Source organism: Leuciscus leuciscus (genome assembly GCF_965113295.1).
Source record: "Leuciscus leuciscus genome assembly, chromosome: 15".
In the NCBI taxonomy this organism is placed as follows: Eukaryota; Metazoa; Chordata; class Actinopteri; order Cypriniformes; family Leuciscidae; genus Leuciscus; species Leuciscus leuciscus.
The window spans coordinates 11,423,165-11,444,322 of record NC_138739.1 but is presented as its reverse complement, the minus strand read 5'-3'; the positions used below and the strand labels follow the sequence as shown (position 1 = coordinate 11,444,322).

Sequence of the window (21,158 nt, the reverse complement as noted above, 5' to 3'; positions counted from 1 at the left end):
TAGGCTGAAAAGGAAAGTCAAAAATATGTGTGTATCTCAATATATATATATATATATATATATATATATTATTTTTTTTCAAGATTGAAAATTCATTCATTTATTGTGTATCTGCTTTAATTATAACAAACAAAATATGTAACTCACCATAGATGGTAAGACTGAAACTCTTGCTCACACGATCTTTAATCTCTAGTTGATAAACTCCAGTATGTTCAGTTGTGGTGTTTGTGATGGTCAGAGATCCAGTTTGATCGTCCAGCTTCAGTCTGTCTCTGAATCTCCCATCAGGAACATCATCATATACAGTGATTCTGTCGTCCAGTACATCGATTTCAACTATTACAGTGTTTTCATTTCCAAACCTCCAGTAAATCAGATCTTCATCCATCATTTCAGTAAGATCAGAGTTTAGAGTGACTGAATCTCCCTCCATCACTGACACTGACTTCACTGCATCTGTGTCAGCACACACTCCTGGAGAACAGAGTTTATCACAGATTAAGGGTCCCAAATAACTTTGCTGATTTACTTAATACCATTTCTTGTAACTATAATGACTAGCAGCACAGACAGAAATAGCTGGCTATTGAATAGAGAAAAACAAAGAGAAGAGCAGCACAGACAAAGAAATTGAAAAGGTTTGAAAAAGAAAAGCACCATTCCACAAAAATAACAGCATCAGCATCATTGATAAAATACTAAAGCATGTACTAAATTACACTGATATAAAATTATATATATAAAACATACATTTATAACTTACCAACCACTTGCCACAAACACGAGAGGAACAAAACAACAACGTGAACCATTTTCTTTAAAATATTATAAAAAAGACTGCTTTGAAATGACAGAACTCGTGTGCTTGTGGATCCTCCCCTAACAGGAACTGACCACCCTTCAGCTGACGCACACTAGCTGTGATCATATATATTACATATATATACATATATACACGTATATCAAGTTTGCTGTATCTTTTCTTTCGATTTTTTTAAATCTTTCAGGTCATGAATTAAAAATGTAAAAAAAATTGTGTGAAGAGGAAAATTGTGACGTTCATATTAGCAAGAGATGTAAAACTAATTATTAACTGATATACTGATGTCTGTCCAATAATATAAGTAAAACAAATTTTTTAACTAGTTTTATTAAAAATAACTGGATGAACTATAGTTTCTGCAGTGATATTTAATAGCCTAAATTTAACCTGTTAATATTTGAGTGTGCATAATAATCTTCATTACAACCTTTATAATATGGACATACACTCACCGGCCACTTTATTATGTAAACCTTGCTAGTACCGGGTTGGACCCCATTTGCCTCCAGAACTGCCTTAATTCTTTATGGCATTGATTCAACAAGGTGTTGGAAACATTCCTAAGATATTCTGGTTAATATTGTCATAATAGCATCACACAGTTGCTGCAGATTTGTTGGCTGAACCGTTGATATAAGGCAGGATCGAGGCACATCAGACAAGGCAACATTTGTCCAATCTTCTACTGTCCAGTTTTGGTGAGTCTGTGTTAATTGTTACTTCAGTTTTCTGTTCTTATCTGTCAGGAGTGTCTGGTGTGTGTGTTAATTCTGCTGCTGTAGTCCATCTGCTTCAAGGTTTGATATGTTGTGTGTTCAGAGATGCTCTTCTTCACCTCGGCAGATCGTCTTGATCATGCCCAAAACTGTTTTTCAAAAACTACTGATCCCACCTTAAGGTTTAAGTTAGGCTAATAATAAGCAGTTGAACAAGTGTACCTAATAAAGTGACTGGTAAGTGTGAGCTGTTAAACACAGGCAGAAAGCTTAAATAAGGAAATTAGAAATGGCAAATAAGGAAATTAACAACAGCATACTACTTGTACAACTTTTGCTGTAGCCTATCTTTCTATGGCAGAAATAGTAAGAGTAGTGTGCTGGTCTACTTTCTACAGCGCTCTTCCTAACCAAGGCTTCAGATCACGCTGATTGGTCAAGCCTGCGTTACTTTCACTTTCATTTGACCAGAATCAAAATATGCAATATTGCCTTCGGGCTCTTTAATTTGACAGGATAAATCATGATTACTATAATTTCACGTGTCCTGTTTTTAATTATCCATTTTTAACCATTTTATCTTTATACTAAATGTCAAAAACAGCTGTAGTAAAATCAAATGATGCATTGAGGGCGGGGGTTTCCCCGCTGAGACAGGAAAAGAAAGAGACCGTAGCAGACGCCATTTCTACCCAGCAAACAACCAGTGGGACGCCATTTGAATCTTCAATATAGGCTATCTTATTCAATTTACCAGAGCCACAGCAGTTAAAAGGATGGGAGGCTATATTATGTTCACCCTTGTTGTCTTGCTCGTTAATGGTAAGACATTTTTGTTTCTTTCTTTTTGTTAGTTTGTTTCTTTACTTTCAATCCTTTACATTTCAGCGAAGAAAAATGACGCAGTTTCAGTTCGGAGAGCGGGGCACAAACTAACATAGGACTAGTTGTAACACACATGGTTTAAATACGTCCACATATGCTAGCATTAGTGTTTCTAGATGCCATATCAACACTATATAGTGATTTAATTTTTTTTTTTTTTTTTTTTTTTTTAATCAGAAATCTTTGGAAGATATCCCCGAACATTTATTTAACAATAGAAGAAAAAAAAAAATATATACATTTCTTAAGTTAATTTTCATCTGTATTTTCTGTTTATTTAACATTAGACTAATCTAATATTATTTCAATCTCCAATCTAGATAGTTCTTAAATGCTTCACTAACTAGCAGAAGACACTAGCCGGGTTTCCGTTCTACACTGCATTAAAACGTACCCCGTTATTAGAATGCTATTCCATACAATTACCGATGCAATTAGCATAATTCACTTTTATAAATTTCTGTTGAAAACCCGCAAGAAACAGGTGAATAAAGACTGAGAGGAAGAACCTGAATATTCAGAATGAGTATTTCAGGAAATTTACAGCATTCGTACTGGCTTGTCTATTTGTGTCCTGTTCTGTGAGAGCTATGTGTGAAGGGAGGGGAGTGTTGTGTTTCAGCTCTGTGTTTTTATGAATATGTTTCTTCATCTATTTGCCTGCATTGTTTTGAACTATGTTGTATAGCTGTGTTTTGCAGTGTGTTCATTGTCAAAATTATTTATTTTGAATTTTTTTATATTATGTGTTTTATTAGACAGATGAGCAACTGTTTGGATACCGTTATCAACAGAAAACGAATAATTGTTATAGCTCAAAACAGTTAGTCTTATTGTTTGAATCTCTTGTTTTCTTGATTTACAGCGAGTAACATGTTTGTACCTCAAAGACAACACTGTTTTGTCAAGTGGCTAACAATGCATAATCTTTATTTATAGTAATACAGCATTTTCTCCACCATTCAATATTTTTTTTTTAAATTACTTACATGCTCTTTGGCAACACAAGTCATCTAGTTTTTATTAATATGATATTCTAATATCAATCTAGTTCACTGCAATGCGCATCAAGTGTCTCATACCAGCCACTGAGTGAACACACAGAGTAATGTAACATTCAACACACTCAAATGTATTTTAGTATGATTATTTTCACCAAGAAAAACAGTGTTGCATTACCCCACAATTTTTAATTTCTCAAGTAACTTGACCTGTATGAGTAGTAATTCAGCATTTGTGGCTAACAACCTCATTTGTAAAAATGGTATAAAAATATAGTAAATAATTTCGCTGCAGCTCCTTTCGTTTTTTATTTTATTTTTATTTTATTTTTAAGATTACTTAAATTCAATTTGATTACTGTTATTAGATTTAAATAAATTAATGTGAATTTAAGTAATCTAAAAAATAAATAAAATAAAAACACGAAAGGAGCTGCAGCGAAATTATTTACTATATTTTTATACCATTTTTACAAATGAGGTTGTCCCCAAATGAGTTTGTAAGAGGTTTTGTCAGATTTATCTCACTTCTGGATACACATGTGTCATCAAATGTATACACACACTGTCTTTGTCGGGTCTTTTCATTGGCACCTGTTGTTATATTTTGATCCCCACAATATAGGTAAAACATGTACACACACCCACACTAATGTAACTGTTAATTTGTGTCTTCAGGTGTGTTCGGTGCTGAAACAGATGAAGTGAAGCAAGTGATGGAGGGAGGTTCTGTTACTCTAAACACTGGTGTTACCAAAGGAGAACATGACAAGATGCTGTGGTATTTCAAAGACACTCGCATAGCTCAGATCAACGGACATAACCATACGAGCTGTTTATATGATGGAGAAGACAGGAGATTCAGAGACAGACTGGAGGTGGACTATGAGACCGGATCTCTGATCATCACAAACATCAGATCTGAACATGCTGGACGTTATGAAGCAGAGCTCAACATAAAGAAGAGCTCAGGAACCAGCAGAAGCTTGAACAGAAACAGCAAGTGTGACAACACAAAAATCCTCCCAAAGACCAGCAGCACTCATGACACCACAAAAACATTCATTGTTTCTGTCTCTGGTGAGTCACTCGATGTTATTAACCCTGAAGTATTTTACAGATTAAATACTGGAAATAAATGATTTTTAATTTTGTACTTGTTTGAACATGTTTGTTTATTGTCAGGAAAATCCTGTATGTTATTGTTCATATCTAAATAACCTGTTTTACAGCACAAACTGATTTCTGTCACAGTTTTCAACATTCAGACATTAAATAGAACAAAATTATATTTTTAAAAACAAGTTCAACTTTCATTGACGCCATACTGCCATAGACCTATTTCTTTAACATAAATTATTGTGTTCCCCCCCCCCCTCCCCTTTATTTGTATTCTCTTGTGTTTTCCAGTTGCTGACAAGACCAATAAAGCATCCCAAATGGCACCAAATGAGCAGGAGACTGACATGAGTATATTTCATCCTACCTTCCGTTTTCATCTATTTATAATTGCACAAAATATATTACAAAGTATTTATAAATGTACATTGTTCTTGTGTGTCAGCAATGATAGTGTTGTTGTTGTTGTTGTTATTATTTTTTATTATTTAAAAAAATAATTTAAAAATATTTTTTGCCTAAATATTTAGCCTAAATAGTAGTCATTAGCCTACAGTGTATACTCGGCGCAGTAAAAAGTCGCGCCTGGCGTGACTTTTTACTGCGCCGAGTCGAATACTCCCAAAAGTGCTATTCCGCCATACATTATAGTTATCCTTTTTAACCCGCTTAGAAAAGCGACACGTTTTATTTTGTGTCACCATACTTGGTCGTATAACTACTCGTGTAACTGTTTTTAAATAGGGAAAACGTGGAGGTGTTTGGTCACTTCTAAATTCATTGCTGTTAGATATCATTGAATGAACTGGGCTAAGCTAAGTGCTATCAAAGTGTCACCGCGCGCCAGAGCGATTAAGTGCACGCACTGAGACGAGAGAGGTATGTATCAACTCGTCTTAGTTAAGGGAATAACATAGTTTAATATGAAAAAACGGTGGAGTATCCCTTTAAATGACAAGAGGCGAAATGTAAACAGAACAGAAACAGTTCAGTCAGGGAATTCACAGATAATAGAGATGTTTTAAATCTGAACTTAAGAATCGCTGCTGACAGACTCATCTGGTGTCCTATACAGTCCATCACTGCATGTTTTTGAATGAATTCCATCTGAATCCCATATCTGATGAATATGTTATAAATACACAGTCAGATTCACTCACACAATTGTCTGTTTGTCTTTAGCTGTTCCAGGTTCAGGTCTGTCTTCAGGTGCTGTTGCAGGAATAGCTGTTGCTGTTCTGCTGGGGTTTGCTGCTTCAGCTGTTGCTGGTGTGATTTACTATCGCCGCAGGAGCTTTAGAAAGGGCAAGTATCACCTACCGATATTATAGTGAGAGGAAAACATCTTTATCTTGCAAAATTAGTGTTTAATTGTGCGTGTGATAATTTTTCAAAGCAGATGTGGAGAAAAAGGCCCGAGAGTTTCTGTAGAAAGTCTTAAGTATAAGGTGAGATACTGAACTAGTGTGTCTTTATTGATTTGTGTTTGATTTCATCTGTACTGACAAAATCATCTTGGTTACAAACATTTTAAACAGAATCTCATTCACTGATTTGATGACAGATGTGCTGATTTTCTGAGTTTCTGTTGCTGTTTCTTTCACTCTCTTTATTTTCTGTGATTCGTTGTTTTCTAAGATGGAGAAAGATGAAGGTCACATGATCGGAGAGGATCGTAACCGCTTCCGCAAGGCAACAAAAAAGCTTCCTCTAAAAATACATAAGGGGAAAATGAGCTTGTGTTTTTGAGCTGAAACATGAAAAGCTTTGCTGGCCTCTCATTAATCATAAATCACTTATCTTCAGCTGTTATGCAAATATTAAACCAGCTGTTACTGGAAACAGAGATAATGTTACCTGTGTGATGCTCATAATCATATTTTCTAGCTGGATGTTAATTTGTAATTTTATCATCTAAATGTCCTGTAATTATTTGCGTGACAAAAGTTACTGCAATAACATTTCAACCTTATTTTAAATATGCATAAAATAAACTGCATTTAAACTGATGTAAATATCAAATATATGCAGCTTCTAAACTTGCAGTGCATTTAGCAGTTGCTTTTATCCAAAGAAACGAATGGAGAAATATCAGGAGTTAATCATAGTTTTGTTGTAGCAAGTATTTTTATGGTTCAGTATTAGTTAAGTGCTTGTGGAAGAAGTTTGAAACAGAAAGTGACTACGTAACTTGTTTCTCATTCATTTTCTTAAAGTGCATGAATTAAGTTTTTCTATTTGTATTTAAATCTCAAATAATTTATAGAATTTGGCCTTTCTGCTAAATGTATACAACAAATGTTTTGTTATTGTTAGAAGTGAATGAATGCAGTGACTGTACCAACAAAATAAGGACACAAACTCACTGTTCGGAACTTTCACTTTCATTGTCCCTCAGAAGATGACATCATCTTCCAATCTCTGTCCAAAAAGAAAAGAGCTATAATACCTTTAAAACTCGAATTGCAGCATCTCTACTGTTATGGATTCTGAAAGTTAACATTGTAATTCTCTCTGTAAAGAAAAGGGGGCTTTTGATGATTTAAACCTTTATAACTTTAAGTTTATGTATATGGTTCTGGCCTTCAGTCAGTATTAAACATCAGTAACCAAATTAATTTCATTGACAAATTGCACATTTAAAAATTGCACTTGTAGTTTTGGGATTGTAGTTCTTTATTGAGAAGATAAATAGGAAAAACACTTCCAGAACTAAGACTAAAGAAAAATTTGCCTGTGTTTGTTGCACTATAATATTGCCTTATAATGAACTTTACACTTTCTGCTTGTTTTTTGAATAAACTGTTTAATGCTGTAAGTGTGTTTTTATTCGATTTGATTCTGAATTCATAGTTTATTCTTATTATGATGGAAATTGTAGTAAACACCTTCAGTTATAATACTATATAATTATGTATATCAGTTGGGTAGGTAATATTTAGTTGTTTTTTTCCCAAATATTTTTACATTTGTGTTGCTTCATACATTTATGAAAGAAAATAAAAATAACAAACATAAATTAAAAACAAATTGTGTAATTAACAAATAATTGTAACGTGGATGACATTAAAGATTACAAAGAAATATAATAATAATAAAAAAATCATCATTTTAGCCACCTCCAACACCAAATTCATATAATCAACCTTTTCCGATACAGTTTAGGAGAGAATAGGTAAGCAAAGCTTCTTTTCACCATCACTAAACAATTAGACCACATATTTTTTTCATATTATTAAAACTGCAGTATATGTCACAATATTTATAATATCTGTTTTGTTTTTTTATATTAACCTCTTGTAGATCTGACGTCATCAGCCACGCCCATCAGCCGCTGTGACGACCAATCACAGCACAGCACAACTGAATGACAACAGCACTTCTGAAAAAACAAATAAGCAATTATACAATGAATTGTGATTTTCAACAAGCTGACTCGGTCATGAACTCAAAAATATCACCTTTTACGCTCCACACAAGAAAAGACACGAGTAATGATGATGATGACAGAAGCTCATTCATAATTTCTGGCATCTTAAGTTATCAGTCTCATTAAAATCAACACATTAATTCAGTGAATGAATGTGAATAATATCAGTGCTGTAACATGATTAATAAACAATCACATATCATCAGTGCTGTGGTACCTGCACATGTGTGACAGAGTGTGTTGATGTCCAGATGTGTGGTCTGGTTGCTGATGGGATTGTTCAGCACACAGCTGTAGGTGTTTTTATCCTGATATTCCACCTCCAGAGGTAGAGAGAGACTGATGCTGAGATCACACACACTGATGCTGGACAATACACTGATTCCTGCGTACCAGGAGAGAGTCGCATCACACACATTCACCACTGATGAACACACCAGTGAACATGATGATGATGATGATGAAGAACAGCGTGAAGAGTTACTGATGATGACAGGAACAGGCAGACGAGCTGATATATGAATAAATGTAAGCAACAATCTTAGTGTGATCACATTTAGTGTTACTGTAATCTCAAATTATAAAATAATATATATTTAAATAAGAAAATTTGAAGGACAGGACAAATGATCTCTACTCACCATAGACAGACACATTGAATGTTTTTGATGAAAGTTTTGCTCCATGTATCTCTAGTTGATAATCTCCAGCATGTTCAGTTCTGGTATTTGTGATGGTCAGAGATCCAGTTTGATCGTCCAGCTTCAGTCTGTCTCTGAATCTCCCATCAGGAACATCATCATATGTGGAGGAGATTTGGTTCTCTTTGATTTTAGCTATCAGAGAGTTTTCAGCTCCATATTTCCACAGAATATCTTCATCTTCAGGTATTTCAGTAACATCAGAGTTTAGAGTGACAGAATCTCCCTCCATCACTGACACTGACTCACCAAACACACCTGGAGAACAAACAGAACCAGAATGTTTTTTTGTTTGTTTTTTTGTTTTGTTTTTTTGGGTTGGTTTTACAAATTAAGGTTTCTGTTTATAAATCAAAAATTTGCTGTAGTTTGTAATCTTTAGATGTGAATTAAAGAACACAAAAGAGTCTCTGCTGATGCAGGAACAGATGAACTGGAAAACATGATGAGAGAAATAAGAATCTAATAGGAATAAAGTGTTTATTGCAACATCAGTCGGTCAGTGGCCAATGCTGATGTTCTAAAACATTGTCTGTATAAAAGTGTTTTAGGCTGTCAGCACACGTTCACCACACAGAGGAAAGAGGAGAGTTGTGTGGAGGAGAGACATTTTCACCGCGCTGCAGCTGTATTAGGGCTGCACAATTAATCGAAATGAAACCGCACGCTATAGGGGCAAAGGTGTGTGTTTGCACACCAAATATGCCATGCCACAGAAGTAAGATAACACACATCATTCCAGGAAATCCCTATGGGCATCATACTATCTGTAGCTGAATGAACAGAAGATTGAAACGTTTTGATTGATTTATTAAATGTTGTATTAATTGTTGGACAAGAGGTTCATTAATGTGAACAAAATAAAAGTTTTTCAAAACAAAATTCCTGGTGAAAAATTAAAGTAGACTAGTGTGATCAACAGTGCCAATTTTCTTCAGATTTTATTTAATATTTCCAAAATTATTCAAAAATAAAGTTTTTTTTTCTCAAAAAATGAGATGCCTACTGTCAAATAAATGAGGCCTACGATTATTCAGATGCAAATAGAAATATAAAACCAGTCCTAATTGAAAGAGAACAAGTTGACAAAAAGATTGAATCCAATATTGGGTGAAAATATAATGAGAGATTTATAAGCTATTTTTTATAGTCCGGTCATTTTTGACTGAGAACATCACGGGTGTTATAGGGTTGTGAAAACCACACAAGGGTTAAATAGTTCTATTTTAGAATGTGTTACAGTTTTTATTTTATTTTTTATATTGAGACGTTCTAGTATGTTTCAGACATTTGTGTTGTCTGGCTTGTATACGGTACAGTCTCATAATGACCTAATCGATCTGGTATACTTATGTTCTCAGATTTCATTGAAAGTATTGCTTAATTGGAATTTCATAATGTATTTCAATATCTTATTCATATTTTTTGAATTGCGGTTCTCGTCATGCTCATTTCTTGACCGGTTAAAGTTCTTTACAACAAGTTACTTGTTTTGCTTATCTAGGTCTATTCAATTTTGTTTGTTTTTTCAACATGTCTTTATCTGTTGTTTCTTTAGATGCTAGAGGGCTAAGAAATCATATTTGAGCGAAAGGCTGTTTTCTTATATCTCAAACAATTCAAATCAGATTTTTGTTTCCTCCAAGAATGTCACTCAACTGTCAAGTCAAGTCAAGTTTATTTATATAGCGCTTTTCACAATACAGATTGTATCAAAGCAGCTTCACAGTATTAAATTAAAATAATACAACAAAGTTTGTTTCAAGAGGAATTTATTGATTGATAAATTTATATTAAATATCCCCAAAATATCCCCAATGTAGCGGATATTAATTTAGATATTAAATATAGTGGACATATGGATGTCTCATGGTACGACACATTCAGCTGGTGTATGCATCTTAAAAAATCAGTTTAAAGGGAAGGTGTTACATAATGTAAGTAATTAAGATGGACGTTATATCTGTCTCGTTACTAAAATATCTCATATTTGACGTGTATTTTTGTTTGTGTTTATGGCTATAACCAGCAGAAAGAAAATTAAGCCTTTATTAGTCGTTTAGAGGAACGTGTTAAAATTATTAACTAAATACCCAAATTCCATGCTTATTTTTGGTGGAGATTTTAATGTTGCTTAGATGGCAGCATAGACAGGTGGCCTCCAAAACTCCCTGACAATACTTGAAAATGTTACATCCCTCTCAAAAGATGTTCACATGGAGTAATAAGTCTCTCTCCTCACAATCCCGAATTGACATGTGGCTTATCTCTAAAGAATTATGCAATGCCTCTACTGATATTTTGCCATCACCATTTTCTGACCACAAGAGTATCTTTATTCGTACCCATTTTCCTGCCTCTGACAATGTGCACGGATTCTCTTCTTACTGGAAACTTAACTACTCCATTCTCTCTTACAGGGAAGTAGAAGATGAAATTAACAAGATAATTCACAAAAATTGGAATAAAGCAAGAGAGGAGAATAGTTACAGCAGCAACTGGGAATTTACTAAATGTGAAATTGGCAAATATCTTTTAGTACTGATTTAGTACTGATTTGGCAAAAAAGAAAAAAACATTATGCAAAATCACCAATCTTTTATCTAAAAATGTGGATGATTTACTTGATTGTGAAAAAGCAGAATTGGTTGATTTATAGTGCAAATTAGACAACATATATAAACATAAAGCTGAAGGGACATTTATTAGATCGCGCAAAAAATGGATTGAAGAGGGTGAACAAAACTGCGTATTTTTTCAGATTGGAAAGACAGCAAGCTAAAAACAACCAAATTCAAAAACTAATGATTAATGGTAATATAAGTGATGACCCCAAAAAGTATAGCAAAGTTCTGTGCCGAATTTTATAGTGATTTGTATACTTCTAAATTTTCCCAACAACATATGAATGATTTCTTAAAATCTTTACCTAATATAAACCAGTTGAGTGATTTAGATAAACACTTTTGTGACGCCTCTATCACATTGAAGGAGATAGAGGAAGCTATTAACTGTTTAAAAACCAACAAATCTCCCGGAACAGACGGACTCAGCTCAGAGTTTTTCAAGCTATTTAATCACAGTATAGCACCATTCTTGTTAAAGGTATATGAGGATTATTCATTACAGCGAGATGGTCTTTCTGCTGGGCCTTAGGCCTGTCGCACCTCCAACGGTGCCTTTGGTGGACTATGCATGGCAGAGGCGTCCTCTTCCCTGAGGCAGGCCTAAAAATGTCCGCATACCGCACGGTTTTGCTGCAGGGTCTTCAGCTGGGGACCACCGCTCATTGACGTTTCGCCCCTTAACCCAGAACATCTCATGGTGGCGGGGCAGTGAACAGGGACGTCTCCCGGACACCCCCTGCAGCAAAACCTAATTAGATGGGTAATCTAATAATGTGGTCTAAGTTTAAATGTTAGAAAAAAAACAAAAACATTTTTAAGACATCTTGCTATAGCAAAAGTGAACGTTTCTGTAGAATGACATCTCACAGCCAAAGGAAGTGTGTAAAATGTGCCCTGTATTCAGTCTCGGCCCACAAAGCCTGCTGTTGTGAACTTAGAATCGAAAGACCAGGAGACTTGGTTGTTTCCTCAGCAGGATTCTTTATTGAGAACACGAGCTGTCGGTAGCTGCAGTCACCAAGTCTGACGTGAATGTTCTCTTACAGTTTATATACATTTAGGGGCAGGAACCGAACCGGTTTTAGACTGAGAGCTTTGCCCACCATAATCCACTCAGCATATCTATTCAAACACTGAGACCCGAGTACAGGACTGGCTGGACTTTCTTGCTAAAACACAAACTCCAAGAGTTTCAGTAAAACAGGACTGACCAGAGTCTTTTGCTAAAAAACTCTGATAATCATAATTTATACCTAACCTTAACATGCTAAATTCAATGTAAACCTAAATTAAACATTTTAATAAATTTGCATTCCCACACTGCTCTCCGAAAAAACACTGATTTTTCACCATTGTTACTCTGATTGAGAATATTCTCACACAGACAAATTTGCACTGTTTGTTAGATCTACATGTTCTTTACACTGCAGTCGAGTGCCCATTAAGCATAAATACCACTAATGAAGTTTGTTCTCGTATACTAATTTGCAGCACAAACTCCTGAGTAAACAGAAAGTGGATTTGAGCTGTGGTCAATCACAGAAAGACAGGGAAGGTTTTCTGTTGTTCTTTTTGATTGTTTAATAAACCTGATTTTGAAGCATATTGATGGTGTGCTTTTGTCTAATTGTTACAACTTACCCCAGCAGAGAGTGCTGAATAAAGCTAACATTGTGAATGATAGGAGGCATCCCTTATGTATGAAAAACAGATCCAAACTATCTTTTATCCCCCAAGAAATTACATTTTTAAATTCGTCTTCTAGTGTTTATCGGTAGTCAGCTGGTCTGGTTAAATTAGATGTATTTGGTTTAAATTATTGCTTGTAGGCTATATGCCAACTGTGATTATTAGGGGCCAAGCCCCGAAGGGGCAAGGCACCTATTATATCTGTTAGTTTTCTTATTATTATTAGGGGCAAGCCCCGAAGGGGCTGAGGCACCTATTGTATCTGTTAGTTTTCTTATTATTATTATTCCGTAAATGGAAGTCTATGGCAGCCCTATGAACCGTAAGTAGGAAAATTATGAAATTTGGCACACTTGTACAGATGGTCATGAAAAGTAATTGGAACAATTTTGGAGTCTCTAGGAGCAACTCCATAGCGCCACCACCAGTTCAAAAAATGCAACATTGAAATGGATATAACTTTTGAACCATTTGATCTAGAAAAATGAAACTTAGTACACTTGATTCCTCTCATCATGGTGATCAAGACCAATATAGTCCATTAAGACTCCACCCATTACAGTAGTGGCCATTTTGAAAAGTACAGTATTAAGTTTTTTCGCTACTCCTCCTTCAAAATGTAACCAATTTTGACAAAAAATTACTCAAATGATCATTGGACTGAGCCGCACAGAAGTGAGTGAACAGATTTTTTTTATTCATCTCTGTTCAAAAGTTATGATGTCACAAACTTAACAAGTCTAAAATCGGCTAAGAGGCTGTATCTTGGCCAAACTTTGATCAATCGAAACGAAAATTGGTACACTTCATCAGAAGCATGATCTGAGGTTCCATGCCAAAGTTGGGAACAGCGCCACCTACGGGTCATGAGATATGGAAAATTGCTATTTTGGCCAATAACTTTTGAACAGTTTGTCAGAAAATCATAAATGTGGTATCTATGGATTCCTTGCATCATGCCGAATCCGTGGATACCGAATTATCCAAGATCGGATGAACCACATGTCCGCCATTTTGATTTTTGTCATAAATTGCAATATCTTATAAAGTATTTGACATATCGGCACAAAAATTGGTAAGGATCATCATTAGCATGGCCTGAAGGTACCTGAGAACTTTGAACACAGCGCCACCTAGTGTTCCAGAGGTATAAGGTGTTTTGCAAATACGCTTATAACTTTTGAAAACATAGGTTAAAATGTGATTTCTTTATTTCATTACGTTCCTTGGATTATGCAGATTCCGACGATATCTCATTTGTCATTTTCCAACAATGTGACTGTCCGCCATATTGAAGCAAATGGTAAACAGTTTTTTCGCTACTCCTCCTTCAAATCTTGCTCAATTTTGCCCAAAGTTTGCTCAGATGATCTTTGGACCAAGCCGCACAGAAATGACTGAATAGATTTTTGATATTCGCTAGCGTTCCCGAGATATTCGTCTCCAAAGTTGACCTAGCCTGTGTTTGTTGCCTTATGCTAGTTAGCTTAGCATAATCATTGGTTAGCATGCTAACCAGATGCCATTCTTTCTAATGTGGCTCTTCAGCTATCAGGATAACCATAAGCTACATTAGCATTAAGCTAGCTTAGCGTGCTAATCTCGTTAACATGTTATGGAACTTTTTTGTGAACTCATTCTCACACTGAACCCTCTCCTCTGCTGCTTTGAAATTCACGTCTTCTGAGTGGCGCAATCTGCTAAACCATGTATCTCGCATCCCGAACCATTCTGGTTGTGGATTCGAGTCCCATGTGGGACGACTTTAAAGTTGTCATTTAAATTCCTTCCGGCTCTGCACTGCTGTTGGTGCTTAAATGCTCGCTGTGTTTCATTTACATTTATATTTAATTTCTGCTGTTTTTGTTCTTGCGGCTCTGCACTGCTGTTGGTGCTTAAATGCTTGCTGCGCTGCTGTGCTTGATGTATATTTACATGTATATTCAACTTCTGCTCTTTTTGTTCTTCTGGCTCCGCACTGCTGCTTAAATGCTTGCTGCGCTGCAGTGCTTACAGTACTTGCTGTGCTTGATGTACATTTAATTTCTGATGTTTTGTTCTTCCGGCTCCGCACTGCTTTTGGTGCTTAAATGCTTGCTGTGCTGCTGTAATTGATGTGCTTACAGTACTTGCTGTGCTTGATGTACATTACATTTCTGATGTTTTGCTCTTCTGCACCACGCCCGTTTCTGAAACTTTGCACATGTCTACTGGCTAATAAATGTGATGTGTCTGTCGAGTTTCGTGCAATTTCAAGTATGTTAAGAGTCTCAAAAGCATCAAAAAAGAATATTAAAGTTTGATGCGTTGCCACGGCAACAGTATCTAAGATATCAATAATCCTTTCACAGGTCTACATCTGCCATGTGTTTACATTATACACATAAAGTTTGAAGCAAATCTGGTCAAAATAAGAGGGTGATTTCAAAGCATTTTGAAAGTGACACACTTCCTGCTGCCAGTTGGTGGCGCTATAACTTTGACTCACAATAGTCACATCCATGTGATCGGCCTCTTACAACGAACACACTGTGGAAGTTTCATCAAGATCAGTTAATGTATGCTGAAGTTATAATACACTTCCTGTGACCCTTTATTCGCCATAAATTCGTTTCCTCGCCACAGCCAAACCGTTCGAGATATCAAAAATCCCCTGGCAATTTTTCATCCTCAATGTCTTGACTTCATGCACACCGAGTTTGGAGGCAATTGGATCAATTCTCTAGGAGGAGTACATCAAATTCCTGAGCATGCGTTTCCAAACAACCCATAATAGCCGACTTCCTGTTGGGCTGGCGTAAAAAGTAAAAGTAGGAAAGTTGTTCGGCCCGATGAGATCTATATATGTACCGAGTTTCATATTATTACATGCAAGCGTGTCTGATTTATGGACCAAGTTTTCGGACCCCGTTCAAGGGGGCGCTGTCGAGCCCCCCTGCCACGCCCGGGTACCAGCTTCAGCCCGGCCCTGATGGCCGCGGGTTCTGACCCGTGTGCAAAGTTTCAAGAGTTTTCGAGCACGTTAAGGGTCTCAAAAGTGCCCGAAAGGTTGACAGAAAAATAATAAGAAGAAGAAGAATAATAATAAATATAGCTGCGAGCAGCGATTGCGGGCCCAAGCCGGTGGCACCGCCACCCTGGTGCCTTTAGTTACACTAAAGGCACCGGGGTGGCGGTGTCACCGGCTTGGGCCCTCCATCGCTGCTCGCAGCTATATTTATATATATATATATATATATATATATATATAACAAAAACAATATATATATATATATATATATATTTTTTTTTTTTTTTAAGTGTTTATATATATATATATATATATAAAAAATTTTGATGCTAAACATTTGTTTATTATAGGCTTTGTACTTCACTCACGTTCCACTATTGAAGGGAAAAAATTATCCTCTTCACATGCGCAAATATGTGCTTGGAAACATCACAGTTTAGCAGTGATTACTGTGTTTAAATAGTCAGAACAATTCATACTATTCAGAGCAGTGTAATTTTTATATGTTAGGTTGACTATTTTATTATTATATTTTATAAAGGCTATAATGAACAGACTGCGATATCAAGATTGCAATGCGCTCGCTCTGCACCATTATCAATGTCCGTGCAGACGAACATATTTTACTTTCGTTTTTAAGTTACCGATTCAAAAGCCCCCAGCAGTGTCACACATCGATTAACCGGTGGGAAAATTTTCCCACAGTCACATCCCTAATATATTTATATATAAATACAATAGGCCAACCTGAAAGAGAATTTTACTTGCCCGACCAGAGTAGCCTGATTAGAACGTCAATGACAAAAAAATAACTTGGGAATCACTAAAACGAGAGATTATTCTAATTTTATTACATTAATTTTAAGTTGCAATCAACAGTTGTTAATAAATGGATTACCAGTAATCAGTTGATCAATGGTAACAAGGTTGCGCTGCTGAGGCTCATGCAGCTTCTCCAGGAGAAATGTAAACAAATGAGATCAGCACACAAAAAACAAACTCAGTTAACAACTTACTGACTATAAAAATTATAAATATGGAGTTTTGATATATTTTATAACAGTTAAGCAACCTCACTTGACGAGAAGGCTGTTTCCTGAATACAATCACGATTGAAACTGTGACATTGATTTCATACAACAGGTTAAAAAACAGTTACAATCAAGTCACTTACATTTTAGATGCAATATTGACTGTTTTTGTTCTGTTTCAGCAGCGAAAATAGTTAAACAAAAAGATCACAGCAGAATCATCACGCGCATCTCTCAGCAATGTGTTTTCTCATTTCTGAATGATTCAGCATTTTGAACGAATCGGTTGACTCAAAGATTGAATGATCAATCCATAAACATATGTCTTAATCATGAATGACTCAGTCATTCAAACGAATCGTTTGAACGAATGAATCAATGACTCACTCATTAAGACGGTCGCCTGGCGACACTTAATGGCGGTTTAGTGTTATGTTTAAAAGTATCATTCTTTCCAACGTGTGTGTGATTTGTGTGTGCAACATTATCAATGTCCGTGCGGACGTCCGTATTTTTCTTTCACTTTTATATTAGCAATTTAAAAGCACCCGCTCGTGTCACACGTCGATTAACTGGTGGGAAAATATCCTCAGACACATACCTAATAAATGTATATTTAAATACAATATTGGCCTACCTGGTAAAAAGTTTTATATACTATTTTGATGTCCTTTTGGATACAAGAGGGCAGAATAGCCCTATGTATGACTTTTTTTTTTTTTTTTTTACTGTTTTTAATTTTAGAATAAAATTAGAATAAAATTCTTTTTAAAAACAGAAAAAAATGGGTTTAGTTGTAATATTTGTATACTTTTATATAGAAATAAATGGTATATAATTACATTTTTAGAAGATTTGAGGCTTTTAGTTTTTCCTTTTTGGACATTACTTTAATCCCTCGCCATAGCAAAACCGTTTGAGATATTTATTATCCGTTCACAATTTAGCATATTTAATGTATTTTCATCATGTTGAAAAAGTTTGGTGGGAATAAAATAAATAGTTTAAGAGGAGTGGCTAAACATTCAGAGGCTGATTTTGCAAAAAAATCCACATTCAGACCAAAATATCTGACTTCCTGATGGCCGGAGCTAATGAATGTAAATTAGAAAGTTGTCCGGCTTGATGAGTACAATATACAAACTATTTTTTTTTTACTGTAGTTAAAACTAACCCGCCCACTTTTGTCAAAAGCATGTTGAAAGTGACACTTCCTGCTGCCAGTTGGTGGCGCTATAACTTTGACTCACAATAGTTACATCCATCTGATCGGCCTCTTACCACGAACACACTGCTGAAGTTTAATCAAGATCAGTTAATGTATGCAGAAGTTATTCCACTTCGTGTTTCTCTTTTCTCGCCATAAATTTGTTTCCTCGCCACGGCCAAACCGTTCGAGATATCAAAAATCCGTCCGCAATTTAGAATCCTCAATGTCTTGACTTCATGCACACCGAGTTTGGTGGGGATTGGATGAATTCTCTAGGAGGAGTACTTCGCATTCCACAGCAAGCATTTTCCAAACAACCCATAATAGCCGACTTCCTGTTGGGCTGGCGTAAAACTTAGAGCACGAAAGTTGTTCGGCCCGATGAGATCTATATGTGTACCGAGTTTCATATCATTACATGCAAGTGTGTTTGATTTATGGACAAGTGTTCGGATCCCGTTCCAGGGGGCGCTGTTGAGCCCCCCTGCCACGCCCGGGTACCAGCTTCAGCCCGGCCCTGATGGCCGCACGTTCTGACCTGTGTGCAAAGTTTCAAGAGTTTTCGAGCACGTTTAAGGCCCCAAAAGCCCCTGAAACCTTGAAAAACAGGAATTTTAAACAAATCTCACTCAAAAGACAAATCCCCCCTCCCCTCACACACACAGAGACGCAGAGGCAGGGAGAGAAAATTCTTCAGAAAATCCACATTCAAACCAAAATATCTCTCTTCCTGTTGGTCGGAGATCGTTAATGTAAATTAGAAAGTTGTCCGTCTTGATGAGAACAATACACATACCAAGTTTTGTTGTTGTTGATAAAACTAACCCCCCCACTTATGACTAAAGGTGGCGCTACTGAGCCCCTCACCACGCCCGTTTCTGAAACTTTGCACATGTCTACGGGCTAATAAATGTGATGTGTCTGTCGAGTTTCATCCAATTTCAAGTATGTTAAGAGTCTCAAAAGCATCAAAAAAGAATATTAAAGTTTGAAGCGTTGCCATGGCAACAGTATTAAAGATATCAAAAATCCTTTCACAGGTCTACATCTGCCGTGTGTTTACATTATACACATAAACTTTGAAGCAAATTGGGTAAAAATAAGAGGGTGATTTCAAAGCATTTTGAAATGGACACACTTCCTGCTGCCAGTTGGTGGCGCTATAACTTTGACTCACAATAGTCACATCCATGTGATCGGCCTCTTACAACGAACACACTGCTGAAGTTTAATCAAGATCAGTTAATGTATGCAGAAGTTATAACACACTTCCTGTTTCCATTATTCGCCATCAATTCGTGTCCTCGCCACGGCCAAACCGTTCGAGATATCAAAAATCTGTCCGCAATTTAGCATCCTCAATGTCTTGACTTCATGCTGACTGAGTTTGGAGGCGAATGGATGAATTCCCTAGGAGGAGTACATTAAATTCCACAGCATGCGTTTCCAAACAACCCATAATAGCCGACTTCCTGTTGGGCTGGCGTAAAAAGTAAAAGTACGAAAGTTGTTCGGCCCGATGAGATCTATATGTGTACCGAGTTTCATATTATTACATGCAAGCGTGTCTGATTTATGGACCAAGTTTTCGGACCCCGTTCAAGGGGGCGCTGTCGAGCCCCCCTGCCACGCCCGGGTACCAGCTTCAGCCCGGCCCTGATGGCCGCGGGTTCTGACCCGTGTGCAAAGTTTCAAGAGTTTTCGAGCACGTTAAGGGTCTCAAAAGTGCCCGAAAGGTTGACAGAAAAATAAGAATAATAATAAAATATAGCTGCGAGCAGCGATTACGGGCCCAAGCCGGTGGCACCGCAACCCCGGTGCCTTTAGTTACCTAAAGGCACCGGGGTGGCGGTACCGCCGGCTTTGGCCCTCCATCGCTGCTCGCAGCTATATTTATATATATATATATATATATATATATATATATATGTGTATATATATATATATATACCGTTCAAAAGTTTGGGGTCAGGAAGATTTTTTATGTTTTTAGGAGAAGTCTCTTCTGCTCACCAAGACTGCATTTATTTGATTAAAAATACAAACAAAAACAGTAATATTGTGAAATATTATTCCAATTTAAAACAGCTGTTTTCTATTTTAAAATATTTTACACTGTAATTAATTTATGTGATCAAAGCTGAGTTTTCAGCATCATTACTCCCGTCTTCAGTGTCACATGATCCTTCAGAAACCATTCTAATATGATGATTGATGGTCAATAAATATTAATTATTATTTTCAATGTTGAAAACAGTTGTGTACAGATTTTTTTTCAAAATGCGTTGATGAATGTAAAGTTCAAAAGAACAGCATTTATTTCAAATATAATTTTTTTTTAACATTATAAATGTCTGTACTGTAACTTTTGATCAGTTTAACTCATTCTCGATGAATAAAAGTATTGATTTATTTTATTTCTTTCCCCCAAAAATAAAATTAAAATTATTACTGACCCCAAACTTCTGAACGGTAGTGTTTAATGTTACAAAAGCTTTAGATTTCAGATAAATGCTGTTCTTTTGAACTTTCTATTCATCAAAGACTGTACATAACTGTTTTCGACATTTAAAATAATAATGAATGTTTCTTGAGCATCAATCATCATATTAGAATAATTTCTGAAGGATCATGTGACAGTGACGACTGGAATAATGATGCTGAAAACTCAGCTTTGATCACAGGAATAAATAACAGTTTAAAATATATTAAAATAGAAAGCAGCTGTTTTAAATTGGAATACTATTTTACAATATTACTGTTTTTGTTTGTATTTTTAATCAAATAAATGCAGCCTTGGTGAGCAGAAGAAACTTCGCTTAAAAATCTTACTGACGCCAAATTTTTGAACAGTAGTGTATTATATATTTATATAAATATATAAAAATGTAAGGGATAAGACACAGATAATTT

General features: G+C 35.9%; 2 protein-coding genes and 1 long non-coding RNA gene across 5 annotated transcripts in view; 1 reads left to right on the top strand and 2 right to left on the bottom strand.

Annotated features, from left to right (window-relative positions):
* The window catches only part of LOC309476216 (SLAM family member 9-like), a 69,914-nt gene extending 68,014 nt beyond the window's left edge, over window positions 1-1,900 (bottom strand). The window contains exons 1-2 of one of the 2 annotated variants that reach the window (XM_082139468.1): window positions 767-1,900; window positions 148-477 (exon numbers count right to left, since the gene is read on the bottom strand). In XM_082139468.1, the coding sequence (XP_081995594.1) occupies window positions 148-477; window positions 767-815 (379 nt within the window). In that variant the 5' untranslated portion in view covers window positions 816-1,900. The remainder of the gene's footprint in view (window positions 1-147; window positions 478-766) is intronic. The other variant, XM_082139469.1, reaches the window with a different exon arrangement.
* A 305-nt stretch (window positions 1,901-2,205) lies between these two features.
* Window positions 2,206-7,365, top strand: LOC309476254 (uncharacterized protein). Of its 2 annotated transcripts, none has more exons than XM_082139526.1 (6): window positions 2,206-2,364; window positions 4,107-4,508; window positions 4,839-4,898; window positions 5,739-5,852; window positions 5,947-5,995; window positions 6,186-7,365. In XM_082139526.1, the coding sequence occupies exons 1-5, from the start codon at window positions 2,319-2,321 to the stop codon at window positions 5,976-5,978; spliced, it is 654 nt and encodes a 217-aa protein (XP_081995652.1). In that variant the 5' UTR covers window positions 2,206-2,318; the 3' UTR covers window positions 5,979-5,995; window positions 6,186-7,365. The 2 variants fall into 2 exon arrangements, with proteins under 2 accessions (XP_081995652.1, XP_081995651.1); XM_082139525.1 differs by having other exon boundaries at window positions 5,730-5,852.
* On the bottom strand, window positions 7,220-8,483 carry LOC309476526. The gene is made up of 2 exons (XR_014198238.1): window positions 8,195-8,483; window positions 7,220-7,929 (listed from the first exon to the last, which is right to left on the bottom strand). It is a non-coding gene; the product is annotated as an uncharacterized lncRNA (long non-coding RNA).
* Window positions 8,484-21,158: the final 12,675 nt, after the last annotated feature.

Bases quoted from the DNA above. Each gene is read 5' to 3' on its own strand.
- LOC309476254 (XM_082139525.1), top strand. From the start codon at position 2,319: ATGGGAGGCTATATTATGTTCACCCTTGTTGTCTTGCTCGTTAATG. The intron at 2,365-4,106 runs GTAAGACATTTT...TTGTGTCTTCAG, and splicing joins TGTTGTCTTGCTCGTTAATG to GTGTGTTCGGTGCTGAAACA. The intron at 4,509-4,838 runs GTGAGTCACTCG...TGTGTTTTCCAG, and splicing joins ATTCATTGTTTCTGTCTCTG to TTGCTGACAAGACCAATAAA.